This window comes from Carlito syrichta, unplaced genomic scaffold (genome assembly GCF_000164805.1).
Source record: "Carlito syrichta isolate Samal-C Ts95f unplaced genomic scaffold, Tarsius_syrichta-2.0.1 Scaffold308491, whole genome shotgun sequence".
NCBI classification, from domain to species: Eukaryota; Metazoa; Chordata; class Mammalia; order Primates; family Tarsiidae; genus Carlito; species Carlito syrichta.
The window spans coordinates 853750-873083 of NW_007252587.1; the positions used below are offsets into that span (position 1 = coordinate 853750).

Here is a 19334-nt window from a genome sequence, read left to right on the forward strand (position 1 = left end):
CAACAGTCTTATTTTTTGCCGCTCCTTGATGTAAAATAAACATCATGGGCTGCTTAGAGATGCTGGCACATTGTCTGTAGGCTTTTTCCTTGAGTTATGCACTACCTTTTATTATCTTCTTAGTTAACTTAGTCCAATTTACTCCTAATCTGGCTAATGCTTACCTTCTAAGGGCTTAAGCATCCATCACATTCTTAAGGAAGATGTCCCGTCCCTGATCTCCTGAGACTCTCAAACTACCATCTTCAGTGGGGTCACAGAACCCGCTAGTGTCTCTGCCACTACATGTCTTTCTTGTTGCATTATCTACTTATGTATTTCCATCTTCCCCAAAAGGTTCATGTGCCTATCTTCTTCATTATACTTCAGCTTTACAAGATTACAGAGTGCATCTTACTCCCGAAACTCCAATGTACAGCACAGTTTATGGTGCATGGCACAAGGTGTGTTTGACACAAGTTCATGAATAAACTAATACACTAACAGAACAAACAGAACAAATGAAGGAACGAGCAATGGAACATGGAATATGTAGGTCCACATTAGCCTTCAGCTTGGTTTGAGTAGTTCATATACTAAACAATTATTTCAGCACAAACAGTCTGTAATCTTTGCTTTGTCTTATAATGTATTTAATACAGAGGTAACAATAGTAATAGATACAAATTTCTGAGGACCAAGATTTAACTGCTGTAAGTATATTTTCTTCATTTAATTCTCATGATGACCTCATAAGGTAGATATTCTTATTCTTATTTTATAGGCTATAAATGAAGGGGACTGCCCCTCACCAGTGCTATGGACAACTAGAACTCTCATCCCTACAAAGGAGAGGCATGGACAGTAGCACAATCAAGGACAAGAACATTGATGTGTGAAAACTGTGGATTAAGTGAACATCTACTGAACATGAGACAATAGCTTTGTTCTTCAACTTGGCTGTAAGAAAACACCAGCAGTCAGGTTTACATGCTCCAGGAGAATCCACCTTCTTGGCATATCAACATACCCCCCCAGAACAATCTAAGGAAGTTAACAGCCTAACAAATCACCTGGAAAAGCAAAACCACCAAAACCCTAACTTCAGCAGAAAAATCCAGATCACCAAAATAAAAGCTCAAATTCAGTACATAGAAGACAAAAAGATGATACAAAAAAAACCAAAGGAGGAGGTATCACACTCCCAGACTTTAAACTTTAAACTTTATTAGAAGGCTACAATAATCAAAACAGCCTAGTATTGGTAAAAGAACAGGCATGTAGACCAATGGAACAGGATAGAGATTCCAGAAGCAAAACCTCCATTTCTCAACCAACTCATCTTTGACAAAGCCTCCACCACCAACCACTGGGGACAGGAGAACCTATTCAGTAAATGGGGCTGGGAAAACTGACTGATCACATGCAAAAGACTAAAATAAGACCCCCCTATCACAATACACAAAAATCAACTCTAAGTGGATCAAAGATCCAAACGTACAACCTCAAACTATAAGAACCTTAGAAAATGCAGGAGAAACCCTCATAGAAATTGAAACTGGCAACCAATTACTGATCAAAACCCCAAGTGCCCATGCCATAAGAGGTAAGATAGACAAGTGGGACATCATCAAACTGACAAGCTTCTGCAAAGCCAAAGAAACCATCAAGAGAGCGGAGAGACAGCCCACAGACTGGGAAAAAAATATTTGCAAACTGTATGTCTGGCAAAGGCCTAACATCTAGGATCTACAAGGACCTCAAACATGCCGAAAAGAAAAAACAAACAGCCCCATTACAAAGTGAGCAAAAGATACGAATAGATTCTTCTCAAAAGAAGATATAGACGCAGCCAACAGATACATGAAAAAATGCTTAGCCTCACCAGTCATCAAAGAAATGCAAGTTAAAACTACACTGAGATACCACCTAACTCCAGTCAAGGATGGCCATCATGAGTAACTCAAAAAACAACAGATGCTGGAGAGGATGCAGCAAAAAGGGAACACTGCTATACTGTTGGTGGGAGTGTAAACCAGTACAGCCTCCTGGAAAACAGTGTGGTGATTCCTAAAAGACCTAAAAATCAACCTTTCATGTGACCCTGCCATCCCTCTCCTGGGAATATACCCAGAGGAACTCAAATCACTCTATGAAAAAGATACCTGCACATGTATGTTTATTACAGCATTGTTCACAATAGCAAGAACATGGGATCAGTCATGCTGCCCATCAAAAGAGGACTGGATAGAAAAAAATGTGGTACACATACATGATGGAATATTACGCAGCCATAAAGAAGAACAAAATCATGAACGTCACAGCAACCTGGGTGGACTTAAGAGTCTATAATACTGAGTGACCTTTCACAGAAACAAAGAACTGAGTATCACATGTTCTCACTCATAAGCAGACTCTGAACAATTATCGTAATACTTTAAGAAAAGGATTGGCAGTAGCAGGAAACTGCTGGGGGAGGAGGGTAAGGGAAGCTGGTAGGATTGGCAGTAGTAGGAATCTGTGGGGGGTGAAATAACTCATCAACAAGGGTACCTGCATAATGAACATTTGTATACATAACTCTGAATTGTACCCTCATCTTTAAAATTAAAAAAATTTTAAAAAAAGATCTAAGGACACTGAGGCTGAAGAAATCTCTCAATTAAATAACACAGTCAGATCATCTTACTACTTGAAAAGTCTCACCATGGCACACATCATTTCTGATCAAAGTTTCAATATCTCCTTTTTAAGTATCAACACACAGACAATTATCATCAGACAACTGAAGATTCCTTTAACAAGAAAGAGAATAATACAAATAAAAAAGTAACTTGGAAGAAACAGATTACAAGAAGTGTTAGAAAATATGAATTTTGTTTTTTGAGTAAGAGTCTCACTGTGTCACCTAGACCAGAGTATACTGGCATGTTCATGGCTACTGCAGCCTCAATCTGCTGGGCTCAGGCAATCCTTCCGCTTCAGTCTTCCAAGTAGCTGTAATTACAGGTGCGCTTGATCACGCCTGGCTAATTTTTTGATTTATTGTAGAGATGAGGTCTTGTCAAGTCACTCAGGCTAGTGTAGAAACTCATGGGGTCAGGCAATCCTCTCGTCTTGGCCTCCCAAAGTGCTGGGATTACAGGCGAGGGCCACCACACCCAGCAAATAAAAAACAATTTAACATTTTCAGAAGGATAAAAGGAGATATTGCACAATTTAAAAAAAATCAATAAGGGTACCTGATCTCAAACCAGGCAAAGTGGGGACCAAAGGACGGCCCAAACTTTACCTGTACAATGACCACCTATCTACCTAATCCTGAATTGCACCCCACATCTTTAAAATTAAAAAATAAATAAAACAAGAAAAAAATTCAGGGAAAGTGAAATGATGACAACACAAGTTTCATGCAAACGAGCTAATATCTGATCAATCAAGGTCTAGAAAAGGAGAACATATAAAACACAGGAGAGAATATTCTCTAAGAAATCTTTCAGATTATTTTCCCAGAACTGAAAAATATAAATTTTCAGATTAAGAAGGCTCAACATGAAGTCATAATAAAATTTCAAAATAATGAGGGGAAAAAAAGGCTTAGAAAATTTCAGACAGAAAGACAGACTAATGGAACAATATAGAGACCAAGTGAGAATGAGGGGAGAGGGCAAGTTTGAGATTGAGGTTGGGAGAGAAGACACAGTCAAGAGCAGGGAGACAGATCCAGAAAGGGGAGATCAAGGGGGAGCGAAAAAGAGCAAGGAAAGAAACAAGGATAGAGAGACGAGAGAGAGAAATGGGAGAAGAGAGAGAAGACAGCGATGGGGGAGAGAGAAAAAACAAAGACAGAGAGAAGAGAAACAGAGGTAGGAAGAAAGAAACAGAAAGGGAAAGTATGGGAGAGACAGAGACAGGAAGAAAAGGACAGAGACAGGGCAAGGCAGAGAAAATAAAGGAGAGAGAGAGACGAGAGGAGGAAAGAGAAAGGGAAGACAGAGACCTAGAGACATGGGAAGAAAGAAACTCAGACAGTGATGAAGTCTAGGAAAACAAGTTCTATGATAAGGGAAAATAATGGCGATATACGATAGGGCTTATCTTTGAATCAATGTACACCTCTGTCAGTGGAGAGGAAACACAATGCTTATACAGACAGCATATCATCTGGGAAGGACAGGAGGGCAGTGTACATGAACGAGTGTGAGTGTGTATGCCGTGGTTTAGGAAGGAGAAAAGCTAATTTTCATATTCCTCAATAAGAGGTCAATCAAAAGTGAATAATCAGGAAACAGCAATGAAAGTATGTTATTTAGAAGCCTTCTATGGCAGCAGCAATTAGTGGCAGAGAGTGGTAGGGCACCTACAAGCCTGAGGAACTACTTGACTATGTACTTGTAAACCTCTGATAAATATAAAAAAAGGTATTTTTAAAATACTCACCAATATTTCTATATGCAATGACAAAATATATTAAAACATTAGCTCTATTTAGACTCCAGAGCCTGTAACTGTCCTCTTACTGAATCTCTTAAGCAAACAACAGCAAACTGAAATGATATTTTTAAAGTGCACAAAGAGCCTGGGCAACTGCACCATTTGGTGCAAAAAAAAAAAAAATCACTTCAAAAGATAATTGAAATAATATAAATGGTGATTTACAGTCTATTCCTCCTCTAAAACCCAACCACTAGGGGAACATTTTACCAAATGCTCACAACCTTCCCTTTAACTGTTAGAACTGAAAGAAGTCTCCCCAAGTATTTTCCAATCTGACCAGGTTTCACATCAAGTCACATTATTTTATAGAAAACGGAAAGGAAGATGTGAAAACATCAAGCTTCTTAAACACTAACTCGTCCTATCATGTTTTTCCACCCATGACTTACTATTAACCTTAAAGTTCCCACAGTGCCACCCTGTCCTGGGAGGTAATGCTTGGTAACTGGACTTACCCTGTTAAACACGGGAAGCATCATGTACAACTTCTCTTCTTGTTCCTTCTGAGTCATGTGCCGGGGGGGATGGCACAACTCCGTGAAGAGTCGACGGAGGTGCATCAGCCCTAAGGCATTGTCCTGTGGGCTGCACTCCTCCTGCCTCGGCCGCCCCATGATCCTCTTCACCATGTTCATCTTGGCTGGCTGGTGAGAAACACTTCTAATTCTGTAGAAAGACGTCAATGCATGAACAGTCAAAACATCAGCATCTTGACCGTGTCAAGTATGCATGAAAGAGCTTACAAAAAGGCTGCAGGATAGAAAATTCTGTCTAAAATATTTCTTTCTACCTCTTTAAGCAGACAAGATAGAGAAGCAAAGTGAATTCTGATAAATCTCTGTGAATGACAAATTATGAATCTCAGCACTTATAGTTCTTATTGATACTGCTATAATTTGTATAAAATGTAAAATATTAATCAGACAAGTAACAAATGTTTCCAACTAAGTTAGTCATATCAAACACAAATAAAGGGATCACACATCTTATTATTAATATGTTGCTTAACAGTTAAGCATAGTTAAAAAAAAAGAAGAAAACAAAAGCTTACCCAAATCTCAAAGCATCAAAAACAACCAAAAAACAAAACCCCCATAAAATTTCTATTTTTCTAATAATGAATTACACTTTGAGTACCTGAAGAACAATGTATATTGTAGATTGAAAATATGCAAGCCAAATAAAATGATGTCCCGATACAGTTTATAAATCATAAAAAAAACCCAGTGAAAATATTCACATAACCGAAGACTACTTTTTGAAACTATAATTTGAATTGCTTTGCCAAGTCATATTCATTCATTTAGTGGATAGTGACTAGCATTTTTAAAAAAGGAGTAGAATAGAATACTACATACGAAAGGAATAACTATTGTTTCATGAACCTTATTTCAGGTAAGGGTGTATGACTATGTCCTGAATCACAATGTAAAATGTACCTCTTGCTGGAGCTAGAGTTAAAAACTACACAGGCTAATCACTGGGTAAAAGTATATACAGAATCAATAACACTAAGCTTTCAGAAAGCATCATTACCCCCTTAAACCACTACTAGCTGCATCAGCAATTAGCTAACTCCAGACACAAAACAGAACACTTACAAAAGGAACCAGGAAGGCAGAGGGGACATTATGGATATGCTGAATTTGGATGAAAGCATTTGCTTTTTAATCTGTAGGAAAGCAGGCATAATTTGTGACTAATTTTTAATTTTACTATATAATCACATAAGCCAGTATGACATTTCTTAAGAAATGAATGGCTACTTCAAGGCTTGATTATATTTAATAAATATCTGCCTACTGATTTTTAAACTCTATGAAGAACACACATTTTAAACATGCTTGCCCTTGAGAATTTTGCGTGAATTCCATATTTGGCTACAGGCATAAGCTTATGCACTCAAGTTCCACTGCAACAGGAGGGTGATGTGACTCATCACAGGTGAAGAGCAGAAAGAGAGCTGCCAAGGGCTTGTCTGCACCGAGTGACTACTGTGCAGACAACACTCGACACATGCTCAAGTGTCCAACTGCAGGAAACAGCGCTTACACACAGGCAAAGGACAGAATATTTAAGCCACAAAATCACAAAAAATCGGTCTTGTTCAAAGATGTCCAATATATTTCATTCCTGGAAAATACATAAGTCTTCCAAACAAAGATTTCAACAAATGTGTTCAAATAACCTACGTGTTGGCATTTGTAGTCCTGGAAGCCCCAGAGCAAAAATAAAATTTGAAGTGAACTATAAAACTTCTATAAATTAGCCAATATTTTCAATTATGCTCCTTTTCCTTAGCCTGTAGTTAAAGTTTATAATTCAGAGATTGTGAATAGGAATTGAAGGATTCATGATCTTCCAACATATCAGAAAATTTTTTCAAGAGATTCCCAGCTTTCAAAGGGGTCTACATCATTTTTTTTTAAAAGTCAAGCATCACTTTCTTTCGAGGGAATTTCAAAGCACTTTCAGAACATCTCATTTGTTCCTTATTACAACTTAAGCAAGTGAACTGAAGCAAGGATACATTCGACCCTTTCCTCCACTAGGTTTTATTGAGGTACAAAAATTATATATATTTAAGGTGTTCAATTTGATGTTTTGATGTATGTCTACATTGTGAAGTAGTCATCAGTCCAGCTAACTAACATATACATCACTTAAAAAAATTTGTTTTGGTGAGAACACTTAGTATTCATCCTCTTAGCAAATATCAAGTATATGATACAGTATCAACTGTGTCACACTGTCATACACTGGATCTCCAGAACGTTGTACCCCTTGACCAACCTCTCCCCATTTCTCCTCCCTTTAGCCCCTGGCAACCACCATTCTACTCTCTACGAGTCTGACCACTTTAGATTCCATATGTAAGTGAGATTGCGTAGCATTTGTCTTTCCATGACTAGTTTATCTCACACTTTGTATAATGTTCTCAAGTTTCATCGTGATGTTATAAATGGTAGGATTTCCTTCTTTTTATATTCCATTGACATACATTTGATTTTCCTTATCTATTCACCTGTCAAGGGACATTTAGATTGCTTCCATATCTTGGCTGTTGTGAATAATGCTGCAATGAACATGGAGTGCAGGTTATCACTTTGAGATGTTGATTTCATTCATTTTAGACAAATATCCAGAAGTGGGATTGCTGGATCAAAAAGTAGCTCTGTTTTTAATTTTTTCAAGAAACTCCATACAGTTTTCCATAATGGCGGCGTCAACTTACACTGCCACTGACATAGTGAGGAGGGGTTCCTTTTTTCAATAAACTAGCCAACATTTGTTAATTTTTGTCTTTCTGATAATAGCCATTCTAACAGGCATGAGGTGATATCTCACCATGGCTTGATTTTCATGTCCCTGATGATTATAGATGTTGAGCATCTTTTCAAAGACGTGTGAAAAGATCTGTGTGTGTCTTCTCTGGATAAACATCCATTCTGTTTTATAATCAGGTCATTTGGGTTTTGCTTTTGAGTTGGATGAGTGCCTTACATACTTTGGATATTAACTCCTTATCAGATAAGTGATTTGCAAGTATTTTCTCCCATTGGTTGTTTTTTTCATTTTATTTCCTTTGCTCTATAGAAGGTTTTTAGTGTGATGTAATCCCACCTACCAATTTTTGCTTCTGTCACCTATGCTCTTGGTGTCACACTAAAAAAAATTATTGCCTAGACCACTACCGAGAAGTTTTTTAGTCTATGTTTTCTTCTAATAGTTTGTTGGTTTCAGGTATTACATTTAAGGCTTTAATCCACTTAAAGTTTATTTGTACACAGTGTAACATAAGGTACAATTTTTCTTCTGCATGTGAATATCAAGTTTTTCCAATCCTGTTTATTATAGACTATCTTTCACCATTGTGTGTTCTTGGAACAGTTGTTGAAAACCAGTTCACTGTAAATACATAAATTTATTTCTGATCCCTCTATTCCACTTCATTGGTCTACATGTCTGTTTATATGCCAGTACCATACTGTTAAGATTAACATAACTTTGTAATATATTTTAATATCAGGAAGTATAATACCTCCAGCTTTGTTCTTCTTGTTTAAGACTACTATGCTTGCCGGGCTTGGTGGCTCAGTCTGTAATCCCGCGCCTTTGGGAGGCTGAGGTGAGCGGATTGCCTGAGCCCACGGGTTCGAGACCCACCTGGGCAGCGAGACCTCATCTCCACAATAAATCAAAAAATCAGCCGGGCATGGTAGCGCATGCCTGTAATTCCGGCTACTTGGAAGGTTGAGGCGGAAGGATCACCGGAGCACAGCAGGTCGAGGCTGCAGTGGCTGGGAGTGGCCACTGCACTCCAGTCTGGGTGACAGAGTGAGACTCCAACTCAAAAAAAAAATAAAAAAAAAAAGACTACTATGCTATTCAGAGTTTTTTGTGGTTCCATATGAATTTTAGGACTTTTTCTTTTCTATTTCTGTGAAGAATGCCATTAAGATTTTGATAGGGACAACACTGAATCTGTAGATCACTTCAGGTGGTAAGGACATTTTTAACAACATTAACTCTACCGATCCATAAACACAGGATATCTTTCCATTTATCTTCATCTTCTTTAATTTCTTTCATCAATGTTTTATTGTTTTCCGTCTTTCACTTTGTTGTTTAAGTTTCTTTCTAAGAATAATAACAAGAACAACTCAAAGTACCACAGTGGAAAAGAACTTAAAGATGACAATCCAGGAATTCTAGCTCCTAGTTAAGTGCCCTTCATTGGCTTACTCATATTTATGTTGGTCTACTTTAAACTATAAAATCCTTGGAAAAAATGACTTGAGTTAGCATGTTTATTTACTTAACAGCAAGTAACAATCAAAATGTGAATTTTTTTGTTTCTGAAGATACACTAAAAAACTTTCATTTTAATTTTAAAAATATAATCATGATAAATTTTGACAAACATTATCTCACTGTACATAATCAGGCTATTGCACTGCGGCTATTTTATGTTTATCAGATACAAAAGGACACATACCAGGCAGCTGAAAGTGATAAAAAGTCTCTCCTTAACCAAACTGTAATCAGGCTCTTCTAAATTCTCTTCTCAACTAAGCTTTGAGTTTTCGTGTTCATCTCTGCATTGTCTAATTTTAGCAAGAATCCTGCTAAGTCAGTTTAGCCACAATTCCTACCCTTTTTCTATGATCACCTTTAAAATCTGGTGGGGTCCTTCATCTCTCACTATCGCCCAGGTGATGGATGTCTGATCAACTGCTCCACTGCAAAGCCCCACTGCAGTGGTCCCTACACCAATCACTGTGGTTCTGAATTTATAAAGTGTGCCTTTTGTTCTTTAACAAGTGTCAGAATAAATTAATTTTTTAAACGGAAGCTCAATGGGTTTAGTGTTATTTCTCAATTACTCAGATAATCTCAATGGTGGGGAAAAAATTCAGATACCACCCTTGTTCCTAACTTACCAAAAACACTAAAGCATATTAGATCTCTGAATAACTGCTTTGTCTACATTTAAATATTTGTATTTTAAACATAATTTAGAATGAGAAGCATTATGCCTACAATACTCTTTAGCAGTGAAAAAAAAAAATAGAAAAAGTAGGCACTTACCAGTCAAATCTTTACAAACATGCCTGTATAATACAATAGATGACTTCAGGTGAAATAAATACCATCAAATCTTGAGTTTCGTTCATCTATAAAATCTTTCCTCATGAACTTTTTGGAAAACATAAATAACATCATTTCATTCAAACAATGCTATTTTTCTTCTTTATCTTGATCACATAGCATTTAATGTCTTTTTATTTACATTTGTAGTTACTTAAGTAAGTAAAAGGAAATACTACAGGCTCTTACTGTACTCTGTTTCAGAGACTTGCAAAATGACAAAAAATTAAGGGAAAACTTATTTCACAGTTGGTTGTTCAGTAAGAGGCTTATAAAGCAATATAGAAGAGATATGCAAAATATGAGAACAAACCACTGAATGATGTTTTTTGGGGGTTGTTTAGAGGGATTTTAAAAATATTTCTAAAGATTATTGTATATAAGAACTGGCTTTCTAACACAAACCCTATTTGGTTTCACAAGAGACAAGTGCTGTACTGCCCACAGGGGGCTACTTAAACAGCCATGGGATGATTATTGAAATAAGCCCAGACAGTATTTCTTAATCTAATCTTCATGTTAATGGCCGAAAACCACTTTAAACTTCCCCACCCACAGTCCGTCAAACTTCAAACATTTTTTCATTATTTAAATTATTGTAGGATAGACCAAGTAAATAGTCTGCCTAAATTTTAAAAATTTAGGTAACTAGCTGCCTTTGAGAAGTCCTGCTAAAAACTTCAAACAGCTTTTCTAAGTAGCTCCACAATTCCCTGAGAGAGGAAAGAAATAGCTCCCATGCCTGAGAGAAATCAGTTTCATCAGAATACTACATGTAATTCCTCAAAATTGTCTTTCCCTCTTAATGTTCCTGGAGGAGAATTTTATTTTTCTTACACTTTGAGAAGTGAAGGCAAAACTTCTTAAACTTTTGAAGAGTGAAAGCAAAACTCTGACAGGTTCCCAACAAATTGGTACATTAACCCAGCAATCTAACAAGAACATTTTAAAAAAAGGAATTGCAGATACAGTCCTGAGTTGGGAATATAAAATTTCTTCCTCACAAAGTATTACGTTTCTTGTCTTCCAAGGACAGTCATTATCTGATTTTAGCCTAACCTATGAGATATGACAAGATCAGTCATTTTCTTTATAGGACTAAATACAATAACTTAAGACCTATTCCTCAATGGCACCCACCCCCACCACCCCTAGTCTATGAACTCATATTATGCATATACTGAACTGCAGAATTCTCAGATTTTTTCAAACATCTCATCAATGTGCTTAATTCGCTTCATGCAAGAAAACATATTCCTAAGCGAAAAGCAACTCACCTCCATTTAAGAACACTTCACTAGATAAAAAATAAAAGCGACTGTTGAACTCTCCCTGCTACTAATACCTTTCTTGAATCCTTCCTACCAGGCCTCCCACCACTTTTTTGGGGAGCAGGGATTGTAACCACCAATAAAAACCCAAAGGTGGACTTACCCTAATGGTTAAAAGGTTTCTTGGTATGATTAGAATAGTATAATTCAATCATATTATGGAATAAATACGCTTTTGTAGGCTTGCCTGAGATCCCCAGTATTCTCTGGAAGTGAGTTTTAAAACATATTACGTTTAAAAGTTTGAATAGAACCGCGAGAGAACTTTTATAACATAATTCTTCTATAACTTGTGACTGCTTAATCCTGAGGAATTTTGAATTCTATACACTTCTGCTCACCTCTAGCTCAGGTCATTCATTCTATAATCACTGATCAGTACCCCCTCAGTGGAAGGTACAGTACAGGGAGAGGAACCTCAAGAAAGAGATGAACTCCAGCTGACCTAAAACTTGCAGGGCCGTATCCCAGACCTATTCATCATTAGGAATTTACTTCTGACATGTCAAATTCTAAGATATCAATCTGAGATCATCTGTTAATCCATCCACCACTCTCACTCACTAAATCTATGGTCTTCGCTAGAAGCATTTATTCATTGACCTCTCCCAATTCGGCAGCAGATGTCAGACCATTATTAATCCTCAACAGCACCTTCCCTTCCACAGACTCAGTCTACACACCTTCCCAACAGGCATTCACGCCTGAATGCAGCCAACCACGCTAGTTCTCTGTTTCTAATTTGGGGTTGCTGGATACTATGGAGAAAATTCTACAATTCTGCAGACTGGTTATAACAGTTATAATTTTCTATAATTTTCTTTCCATAAATAAAAAATAATAATTCCAAATGGATTAAAGATCTAAATGTGAGCAAACAGTAAAACATTAGCAACAAATACAAAAGGAAATATTTATAGTTTAGGGTAAGTTCTTTAAAGAAAAAAAGACAAGGCCAGGCTCAGTGGCACATGCCTATAATCTCAGCACTTTGGGAGGCCAAGGTGAGAGGACTGCCTGAGCCCATGGGTTCGAGACCAGCCTGACCAACTTAGTAAGACCCCATCTCTACAATAAATCAAAAAATTAGCCGGGCATGGTGGCATATGTCTGTAGTTGCAGTTACTTGGAAGGCTGAGGCAGAAGGATCGCCTGAGTCCAGCAGATGGAGACTGTGGTGGCTGAGAGCATGCCATTGCCCTCCAGGCTGGGTGACAGAGTAAGACTCCTACTAATACTCAAAAAAAAAAAGAAAAGAAAAGAAAAGAAAAAAAGATTTGTGGCTGAAAATATCACAAAGTTAACGAACAAGCTAGAAAAGGCAAAAATATTTGTAGTCCTTCTAACAAAGTATTAATAACTACAATATTCATGGAACTCTTATAATCAACAACCCTACAGCAAAATAGATATGGAATACAAATAGACTACTCCCAGTAAAAACACTACACAACACATGAAGAGGTAATTAAAATTACTAATAATCAGAGCAATACAAATAAAAGGAAAGTATAACTTCTCGCGCTCATTAGTTTGGGAAAACCCAATAGGATTTATAAACTACGTACTTAGCATAAAGCACTAAGAACAATGGAGATGTACAAACAGACAAATAAACGGTCTTTTTTTAGGACAATCTGATGGTATCAACATATTTACTCTTTCTCCCCTGCCACTGTGGGAAATTTTCTGTCCTTTCAAGAAATCCTGCTTTCTCACTTAAAAAAACAAACAAACAAAAACCATATTTACTCTTTCATCTATCTATATCTGTCCTATAGAAATATTGATACCAGTCACAAAGATGTTGTACAAGGTGGTTTACTGAATTATCTGTTATTTATTATAATCATTTATAACAGTGAAAAGTTGAAAATAGCCTAGTCCTTTAGCTGATCAATAGGTAACTCACGGTACATTCATATTATGAAATAATACACAGTTGTTAAAAGTTAGAACTACATATACTAACATTTAAAAAAGAGTTTAATAAAAAATAAAGTCAAGGCCAGGCTCGGTGGTTCAGCCTGCAATCCCAGCATTTTGGGAGGCCAAGGTGAGCGGATTGCCTGGGCCCACAGGTTCAAGACCAGCCCAGGCAGCTTGGGGAAACCTTATCTCTGCAATAAATCAAAAATTAGCCAGTTGTGGTGCGCCTGTGGTTCCACCTACTTGGAAGGCTGAGGTGGAAGGATCTCGGAGCCCAGCAGGTCAATGCTGGGATGACTGTGAGCATGCCACTGCACTCTAGCCTGGGCAACGGAGTGAGACTCCAACTCAAAAAAAAAAAAAAAAATCAGGGTTTCAGATTCAAAATGCAAAGAACTTAAAAGCTGTCACCCCTGTCCTTACCCAAGAATCATGGACCCATCAAAGAACTGAGGTCATAGGATAAACCAATCCCAGAAATCCAGGCACAGCTGAAATCTGCTTACCTGGATCAGAAGCCCCGGGGAGCCATAAACTGATGAGAACACTTCAACGGAAATTGGGACCCACCACTGGAGGTTAGAAGGGAGAGTAGGAGAGGAAGAAACTCCTGGGGGCTACAGTCACAGAATCTTTCCCACAACTTTCTTGGGTTTCAATTCCACTAGCTTCTCACAGTCAAGCTCTGAGAAAGATCCCCTCTTGACTCTGGCAGAGGACAGGAGTGAGTAATCAATATGAAATGTTCCCAGAGCCTTCTCCACGACAAAGGCTTACTCTCCAGGGTGGAAGATTTTACCAGAGCCTTATCTCACCTGGGAGAAGGGCATTTCTTCCATCCCAGCTCCTCTCTAGCATACTGGTCTCACCAGAGATGGGGGCGGGGTCAAGAATGGGGAAAGCCAAGCCCAGGGGAAACACCTGGAAGGTCAGAGGCCAGGAGTCACAGGCCCATAGAACACAGGTAACAGTTCTCCCTCTCCCATGCTTTACAACCACACCAACAGAGCTCTGAAAAAGATGAAAAGCATTGGAATGGATAAGAAGAATGCTTTCATAGGCTTAAAAGTAGACTGATGGTAACTGCTGAGGAAAGAATCAGTGAACTTGAAGATAGGTCAACAGCAACTTCCAGAAAGAGAAGAAAGAATGTGGCAGTAGCGTATTTAAAGTAATAAAGACTAAGAACTTTGCAACATTAATGACAGACACCAAACAACAGACACAGAAAGCCCAGAGAACCAAGCAAGATCAATCCCTAAAAGACTGCACGTAGTTTTATTACATTCAAACTGCAGAAAATCAAGGCAAGGGGGAGCCGTGGAAGAAGCATGATGAAGTGAGGGTGAGGCTAAGAGACAGGAGAAGAACTTTACCTACAGAGGAGCAAAGATAAGAATTACAGGGGATTTCCCACCTAAGACATGCAAGCAAGAAGAGAAGTGAAACATTTAAAGTGTTAGAAGGAAAACCCACCAACCCAACTCATCAAATTCTTAGGAATTCTATATCTAATAAAATTATACTTCGAAAGTGAGGGAAGAATAAAGACTTCCTTAGACAATCAAAAACCAAGAGAACTTACTGGGAAAAGACCTTCTTCACAAGGAATGTTAAAAGTTCTTCAGATAGAAGAAAAATAATACAGGTCAGAAAATTCTATCTGTATTAGTTACAGAAAGAACATTGGAGAAGGAATAAATGAAGGTAATATGAAATCTTTAATTATTCTTAGTTGATCTAAAAGATATGATTGTCTGAAGTAAAAATAGCTACAATTGTTGGATGATTATGGCTTATGAATTAGTGAGATAAGAGACAACAAAGTCACAAGGGCCGGGAGGGAGGAGCAGGGAGTGCTGTTATAATACCTCGGGTGATTAAGAGTTCCTTGAAGGCAGATAAAGATAAGTAAAAAATGGATGTCAGCATCTAAGGCAACCATTGAGCATTTAAAAAAATAAGAGTACTATGCAGAGAGAAGAGAAATCATATAAAATGCTCTGTTAAAACCTGAGAAGGCAGAAAAAGAGAGGAAGGGGGTACAAAAACAAAATGCAACAAATAGAAAACAGCTACAAACATGACAGATATTAACCAACTATATCAATGATCACTTAACATGTGAATGGTCTAAATGCAGGAACTAAAAGACAGAGAATCTCAGCCCAGCAAGGTGGCTCACACCTGTGATCCCAGCACTTTGGGAGGTGGAGGTGAGAGGATTGCCTGAGTCCAGGGGCTCGAGACCAGCTTGGGTTACTTGGCAAGACCTCATATCTCCAACAAATCAAAAAATTAGCAAGGCATGGTGGCGCATGTCCATAGTTTCAGCTACTTGGAAAGCTGAGGTGGAAGGATCACCAAAGTCCAGGAGGTGGAGGCTGAGGTTGCCATGAGTGTGACATTGCACTCCAGCCTGGGCGTCCAACTCAAAAAAAAAGAGAGAATGTCAGAGTGGATTTAAAAAAATCAGGTCCCATGGACTATATGGTGTCTACATGAAAGCAACTTTAAATAATCAGATAGGTTAAAAGTAAAGAGATGGAGAAAGATATACCATGCTAACTCTAATATTTTTTTAAAAAGCTGAAATAACTATATTACTTTCACACAATGCAACCTTTAGAACAAGGGAAAAATATCAGGGATAAAGAATGCATTACATACTGACAATTGGGTCAATTCTCCAAAATACAACTACCTTTAATGTGTATAAGCCTTAAAAAATATCAAAATGTGTGTGGCAGAGTGTGGTAGCTCATGTCTGTGATTTCAGCACTTTAAGAGGTCAAGGTGGGAGGATCACTTTACCCCAGGAGTTTGAGACCAGCCTGGCCAACATAGCGAGACCATGTTTCAAGAAAAAATATATATGCAAGGCAAAACTGAGAACTGAAGAGAAAGCAACAAACCCAAGTAAGAATTGGAGACTTCAACAGCCCTCGTACAGCAACTGATAGATCAAGCATGCAGGAAATCATTATAGATAGTTTACCTGAAGATTACTATAAGTGAATTGAATCTACAGTTGACATTTATAGAACACTCCATCCAACAACAGCAGAATACACATTCATTTCAAGATATATTCTCTAAAACAGACCACATTCTGGGTCATAAACACACCATTACAAATTTAAAAGAACAGAAATCATACGAAGTATGCTCTCAGACCACAATGGAATTAAACAAGAAACCAGTAACAGAAAGACAACTAGAAAACCCTCCCAAATATTTGGAAATTAAACAATTTCAAATAACACACAGGTCAAAAAACTATCGAGAAAAATTTTCAAACATTTTGAACTGAATGAAAATAAATAATGTATAAAATGCAGCAAAAGGTGTTCTCAGAGAAAAAATATATAGCCTTCAATGCATATATTACAAAAGAAGAAAAACCTAAGAATCAATCATCTGTGTTCCTAACTTAGGAAACTGGAAAACAAAGTAGTTTAAGCTTAACAGAAGCAGAAGGAAAGGAATAATAAAAATAAGGGCAGAAATCAATGAAATTTAAAACAGGAAAACAACAGCGAAAAAGCAACAAAACTAAATGCTGCTTCTTTGAGATGATCAATAAACTCAGTGTAAATCTCACTACCATACATCTGATGTTATCTGCTCTACAACTCCTAAGTTATCTTCTGAAAAACAAAGCAGATTTCATCCCACTTCTTTGACTTAAAAGCTTTGTTTCCTTATTGTCTAAGATTAAAAAGAAACACCTTCATCTAATACCTAAGTTGTTAGACACTCTGGTCTCGTTTATGCTTCCAGCCTCATTGCTCCAGAAGCCGCCTCTTTAATTCTAAATTCTGCCACTCTGAAAGCACCTCCCAGTCCCATCTGGTTCTTTCGGGTCTCTGTGCATTGTGCATGTTGTTCTCCTGACATGGATGCCCCTTCCTCTGCTTTTCCAAGCAGCCAACACCACAGCTCTAAGGTCACCTTCTCAAAGAAGTCTCTCCTAAATTTCCAAGTAAAGTCTGTTGTTCGTCTTTTATCCTTCCATGACATGCTGGTTATAGTCATGCATCGCTTAATGACGAGTATCCATTCTGGAAATACTATTAGGCAATTTTGTTGTGTGACCATCATAGCACGCACTCACACAAACCTAGATGGTATGACTTAATACACACCTAGGCTGTATGATATAGCATATTGCTTCTAAGCTACAAACCTGCAGCACTGTACTAAATACTGAAGGCAACAATAGTAAGTATTTGTGAATCTAAACATATCTAGCTGGGCCTGGTAGTGCACACCAGTAATCTCAGCACTTGAGAGGACTGCCTGAGCCCATAGGTTCGAGACCAGCCTGGGCAACTTGGCAAGATCGCTTCTCTACAATAAATCATAACATTTGTTGGGTGTGGTGCACACCTGTAGTTATAGCTGCTTGGAAGGCTGAGGGGGAAGAATCACCTGAGCACAACAGGTCAAGGCCTGCAGTAGCCATGAGTGTGCTATTACATTCTAACCTGAGCGACAAAGTGAGACTACAACTCAAAAAAAAAAAAAAAAAAAAAAAAAAAATCTAAGCGCAAAAACACAGTATAAACTATGAAAAATGGTATACCTGTATAGGTCACTTAACATGAATGAAGCTTGCAGAAATAGAAGTTGCTCTGGGTGAGTCAATGAATGAGTGGTTGAGTGAACATGAAAACCTAGAATACAGCCATACACTACTATAGACTTTATGAACACCGTATACTTAGACTATAGTAAATTTATTTTTTTAAAACATTTTCTAATTTTTGTTTTGTAGAGACAGTGTCTGGGTATGTTGTTCAGGTTGGTCTCGAACTTCTGGGCTCAAACAAGCTCCTGCCTCAGAATCATAAAGCAGGATTACAGACAGGTGTGAGCCCCAGTGCCAGGCCAAAAAAAAAAAGAAAGTTTTTTTCTTTAATAAATTGACAGTTTATCGTAACGGGCTTATGGCTCTTATGTAATAATACAGCTTAAAATACAAATAATTGTATAACTGTAAAGAATATTTTCTTTCTGTATATCTCTATTCTATAAGCTTGTTCTATTTCTTAATTTTTCTTTCACATTTTAAACTTTTTAATTTAACTTTAAACTAAGACACAAACACACATCAGCCTCAGCCTTCACATGATCCTAGTCAAGACCATCAATATCACTGTCCCCACCCCCACATCTTGTCCCCCTGGAAGTCTTCAGGGGCAATAACATGCATGGAGCTGTTATCTCCTATAATGACAATGCAGTCTTCTGAAATATCTCCTTAAGATCCTGCCTGAGGCTACTTACAATCAATATTTTTTTTAGTAAGTAGGAATATACACTAAAATAGCGATTAAAAGTACAGTAAATACATAAACCAGTAACATAGTTGTTTATTATCACTATCTGATATTAGATATATTGGAATTTATGCCACTGGCAGCACAGTACATGTGTTGATACCAGCATCATCACAGACATGTGAGTAAAGTGTTACCCGTGACATTATGATGGTTAGAATGTCACTAGGCAACAGAAATTTTTCAGCTCCCTTACAATCTTACGGGACCATTGTCATATTTGTGGTCTGATGTTGACCTAAGCATCATTATGTTTTATATGACTCTTGTGTTACAGAATATTCACTCACTAAGAAAGACGGTACAGCATAATGGTTATAACACAGGCTTTGTGATTAGTTGCCTAGGTTTAACTCCTGGTTGCATCACTTACTAACAGTGTAACCGTAACTCTGAAACCTTCTTTGTGTGTCAAATTCCTCATCTGTAAAAAGAGAGTAACTAGCTGGGCTTGGTGGCTGAGCCTGCAATCCCATGCCTTTGGGAGGCTGAGGTGAGTGGATTGCCTGAGCCCGCGGGTTCGAGACCCGCCTGGGCAGCGAGACTTCATCTCTACGATAAATCAAAAAATCAGCTGGGCGTGGTAGCGCATGCCTGTAAT

General features: G+C 37.8%; 1 protein-coding gene across 1 annotated transcript in view; it reads right to left on the reverse strand.

The window, feature by feature from the left end:
• WDFY3 (WD repeat and FYVE domain containing 3) overlaps positions 1-19334 on the reverse strand; it is a 257771-nt gene that overhangs the window by 180283 nt on the left and 58154 nt on the right. Inside the window, exon 2 of the mRNA XM_008065474.2 lies at positions 4932-5142. Coding sequence (XP_008063665.1) covers positions 4932-5111 — 180 coding nt within the window. The 5' untranslated portion in view covers positions 5112-5142. The remainder of the gene's footprint in view (positions 1-4931; positions 5143-19334) is intronic.